General features: G+C 32.6%; 1 protein-coding gene across 1 annotated transcript; it reads left to right on the top strand.

Annotated features, from left to right (window-relative positions):
* Window positions 1–1,274: 1,274 nt before the first annotated feature.
* Window positions 1,275–3,780, top strand: LOC111918037 (glutaminyl-peptide cyclotransferase). Its single transcript, XM_023913695.3, has 10 exons — window positions 1,275–1,692; window positions 2,011–2,067; window positions 2,324–2,359; window positions 2,535–2,599; window positions 2,696–2,759; window positions 2,862–2,979; window positions 3,086–3,183; window positions 3,255–3,325; window positions 3,395–3,474; window positions 3,552–3,780. Exons 1-10 carry the CDS (start codon window positions 1,294–1,296, stop codon window positions 3,662–3,664), a joined length of 1,101 nt encoding a protein of 366 aa, XP_023769463.1. The 5' UTR covers window positions 1,275–1,293; the 3' UTR covers window positions 3,665–3,780.
* The last annotated feature ends 467 nt before the right edge of the window (window positions 3,781–4,247 follow it).

The following is a 4,247-nucleotide window of genomic DNA, read 5'->3' as shown; positions in this document are numbered from 1 at the left end:
AGGGAAGAAACATATTTGATGCTCCGCTACTCATTAATGAGCTTCTTGGATTTGATTATTGGACATGAATTTTGGGGACAAATTGAGGAATTGGATAAAAGGACGTTTCTCTTGTGGTAAAGCTTTTGTTTTGGTCAATGGTTCACCAACAAAAGAATTTTTCACTAGGAGAGGTGTGAGGTAAAGTGATCCCCTTTCACATTTTTCATTTATTATTGCAATGGAGGGCCTTAGTACTTTGTTGAAAGAAGCTTGTGATATATTTATATTCCAAGGTATTCATTTGCCACATAATGGTCTTTATTTATCTCCTCTTATGTATTTCGAATGATATTATGTTCGTGGGTATAAATTCTTAGATGTTTTTACCTTGCCACCACTTTGAAAGTTAATCTTAGCAAAAGTAAGGTTTTTGGTATTGGGGAGGTTAAGTCTTTATTATTTTTCGATTTAGAGCTCAATGATTGAGTTATTGGAAGACATTAGATGAAGGTTTCTTTGAGGCGGTCTCGATACTTGGATAAAGATACATTGGATTGCTTGAAAGAATGTGACGAAATCAAAAAGGATAGGGGGTCTTACTCAGATAAAATGTGTTAGAACACTATAAGTAATCAATTAGCTTGTTAAATCAGTTAGTTATCACAAGATCTTTTCAGTTATCATTACAAGAACCCTCTCAGATCTATTTTCAGTTCTCATGTCTTTAATCTATTTGATTGTTAATGAATTTACAACTCAGATCTACTATTGATAAAATCTATATTCAATTGGTATAAAAGCCCGTTCCAAAAAAATTGGTATAAAAGCCTCATTAATCGTGAGTTGCTCAATTTTTCATTCAAAATCAATGAATTTTTAATCAATCAATCATTTTTTTTTTATAGAATTTTCACTTCATTCTATCAATTCGATCGATAATAACCCAAATCTTTAATAAGTTCCTACTTTTATTGCAAACAAATACAAAGCATCAAGAACCCTAATGTCATCAAACCAAGTCTTTCATGGAAACCAATATGTGTACCGTAACAATTTGTTTCCGATCAAGTTTATTTCTTATTCCACTATATGGTCAAACTTTTGGTCAATCTATTGGTATAAGAAACAACCCATTGCATGAGTCTAAATCCACCAATATATAGCTCTTTTGCCCTAAATCATACTATTTAGTGATATATAATTTAACTTTGATTTACAAGCATGTTTCGTTTTATTGCAATAAAAATATAAAATAGTGATTAATTAATATTATAAATGCTTAAAAAACAGAAAAAAAAAGCCAAGTGAAACATGGAAAAACGGCCGCCGAAGCTACTCCACACCGGTCATTGGAGCATTTTAGCATTATTCAACAACCCCCGAATCAGATCGTCTTCCTCGTCTTTCCCCCAAATTCTCAAGTCAAATGTCCAACTCCACATGGCTGCCGGATCCTTGAGAAAGAAAGCTCATGGTAAGCGATCGAGCCTCGTTAAACCCCAACAACCATCTCCAATGCCTATCTCTTCTAATTCTCCTTTTCGAACCAGAAAGATCGTTTTCCTCGTTTCAGTCGTGTCCGCGTTAGCCGTGATTGCCCTTTCTTGGAATACCTGGAGTTCCTTCAGATCCACCGACGTTGTTTCTGAACAAATTCACTCAATCGAAGTCGTCAACGAGTTCCCTCACGACCCTGCTGCTTTCACACAGGTTAATTCCTCATTTAGGTCTATCGATGTATATGATGATCGTTCATTTTAGATATTGGATTTCTTCTTAGTTACTGCCTTCGATTCCAAAAGCGAGCTATACAATGACTCTGGATGTCAGTTCCGTTACTTTTTCGCTTCAAAATTGATGCATGTATAAAAATTTTATACAAAAACCGATCTTCATCGCAAAATACAGTAGATTACATAACGTTTTGGGGCTGTTTATAACATTTCCATATTGATTGTGGATTTGATAAGTATCAAGTTTGGCATTAGCAAATAGAGAATAATTGGTAAGCATGCGGTTTGCTTTCAGGGACTTTTGTATGGAGGGAACGATACATTATTGGAGTCAACAGGCCTCAATGGACGTGTGAGTATCTATTTCATATCAAATTAGCAGAATTCTCATACTTTGCATCAGTTAAGTCTAGACACTGAGCATTACAAAGTCATACTGTATCTGGAAAAGGCTAAACAGTTGAAAATAGCTTGTTCTTCTACACATAAAATGACTCATGGCTGTTTTAAATTCATATAAATTGCTGACCTTCTTACTAGTTAAAGTTCACATTATGTTTTAGTTCATGTATGTTTCCTTCATTGACAGTTTCTTTTTGTGGTTCCAGTCATCAGTTAGGGAAGTTGATCTTCAGACTGGAAAGGTACATTATGTTCATCCTTCTAAGTGTGTTCTTTGAGTTCTCTGTAACAATGGGTTCCTTAAGGTTATAATCACATTATACTGCATTTTCATTTTATAAAACATCTTTTGGCCTAAGATTTTTATATTTATTTATATCTTCCAAATAAAATTGATTATGTTGTTTGTATTTCCAGATCAAAGCCCTGCAAAACATGGATTACTCTTATTTTGGAGAGGGTTTAACTCTTTTGGGTCAAAGGTTAGTTTGCAATCTTTTATTTTGCAATTTAAACTACCTATGCTATTTATTATACATGTTAATGTGAATGTTTTTGTATATTTGACTTTTTTGTAGGTTGTATCAAGTAACTTGGTTGGAGAAAACTGGTTTCATATATGACCGATATGATTTAACCAAAGTTTGTGCTTCACATTTATCCCTTCAATTTCATCTCCATTCAACAAAAAAAAAAAAAAAATCAATATCCAGCATTAAATTCTATCATTTTTAATTATTACAGTTCAAAAAATTTACTCATAATATGAAAGATGGCTGGGGATTAGCAACAGATGGGAAGGTCCTATTTGGAAGTGATGGATCCTCTTCCTTATATCACATCAACCCTCAAACAATGAAAGGTTTCTATAATATTAATTAATTAATTAATTAATTATCATTTCATGAGATTATTTTGTCATTTTTTCTCCTAATTTAATATTCTTCATATTCATCCAATTGATCCAGTTATAACAGAGCTGGTGGTGAAATATAAAAGTTATGAGGTGCATAACCTCAATGAACTAGAGTACATAAATAATGAAGTTTGGGCAAATATTTGGCAGGTATATTTTATTATTTTATCATTCTTTTTTTTTAAAAATAAAATAAAATAATGTAACATCTTTTTTAACAGAGTGACTGCATAGCTAGAATCTCACCCGTAGATGGAACAGTGATCGGATGGATTCTCCTTCCTGAATTGAGGTATTTACTCTTTATTCCTCCTTTCCAATTACCTCCGGAATCACTGATTCCATTGTTCTGTTTTTGTAGAGAGGGATTACTAGCATCCGGCAATAGAATTGACGTGTTAAATGGCATAGCATGGGATGTGGATAAAAAACGGATTTTTGGTAAAAGATTTCCATTTCAATTTTAAATTCATAATCTATTTTTATTTTTATTTAACATATAATTTGTGATACTACAGTGACAGGGAAATTCTGGCCAAAGCTATACGAGATAAAGCTGCAGCCATTAAGGAAACATTTGCGGGCACCTGTTGAACAGATGTGCTTGCGGGCCCCAGTTCATTTCAATTGAAGTGAAGTAAAGAATTATAAAAAACAATTTTTGTGATTTTGAGTAGAGTTTAGTTACAAATCCCATAAATATTATGATAATATTATTATATTATAGGTCACGTTTATTAACTAAAATACCTAACTTCTATCCGAATCATAGAGAGACACGTTTTATATTAAATTCTGCAAATTAAACCGACCAAAACTCGATAAGCTAATGAATGTAAAGTGGAGTATGAGGTGACTTGTCACCAACAATGTCATAAACTTTTTGGTGGTGGTTAGGCAAAGGAAGTGCAATTTACGCGTTTAAAACTATATATTTTAAGATATTTTTCGTACAGTATTTTGTCCTAACCTAAATAAAAACTTAAAACCCAAATCCTACACGAATTGGCCTATATAACCGGTCCATTATGTTTACAACCGAATATTACTAAAAACAATGATGCCGTTTTTGATTTCAGTTAATCAAAATGCAAATGGTTTCGTTTCTGGTTTTGTTGTAAAACTCCCTCGTGCAAAACCGAATCTAACCACTATATATATGTAATGGATATATAAAAAAAATTAAAAAAAATGATATATAATAGGTAATTGTA

This window comes from Lactuca sativa, chromosome 9, assembly GCF_002870075.4.
Source record: "Lactuca sativa cultivar Salinas chromosome 9, Lsat_Salinas_v11, whole genome shotgun sequence".
In the NCBI taxonomy this organism is placed as follows: domain Eukaryota; kingdom Viridiplantae; phylum Streptophyta; class Magnoliopsida; order Asterales; family Asteraceae; genus Lactuca; species Lactuca sativa.
The sequence above is the reverse complement of the archived record's forward strand: the minus strand, read 5'-3'. Positions and strand labels throughout refer to the sequence as shown.

Excerpts from the sequence above, each read along its gene's own strand:
- LOC111918037 (XM_023913695.3), top strand. The coding sequence starts at position 1,294 with ATGGAAAAACGGCCGCCGAAGCTACTCCACACCGGTCATTGGAGCATT. Across the intron at positions 2,068-2,323 it reads CAACAGGCCTCAATGGACGT|TCATCAGTTAGGGAAGTTGA; the intron begins GTGAGTATCTAT and ends TTGTGGTTCCAG. Across the intron at positions 3,475-3,551 it reads GGATAAAAAACGGATTTTTG|TGACAGGGAAATTCTGGCCA; the intron begins GTAAAAGATTTC and ends GTGATACTACAG.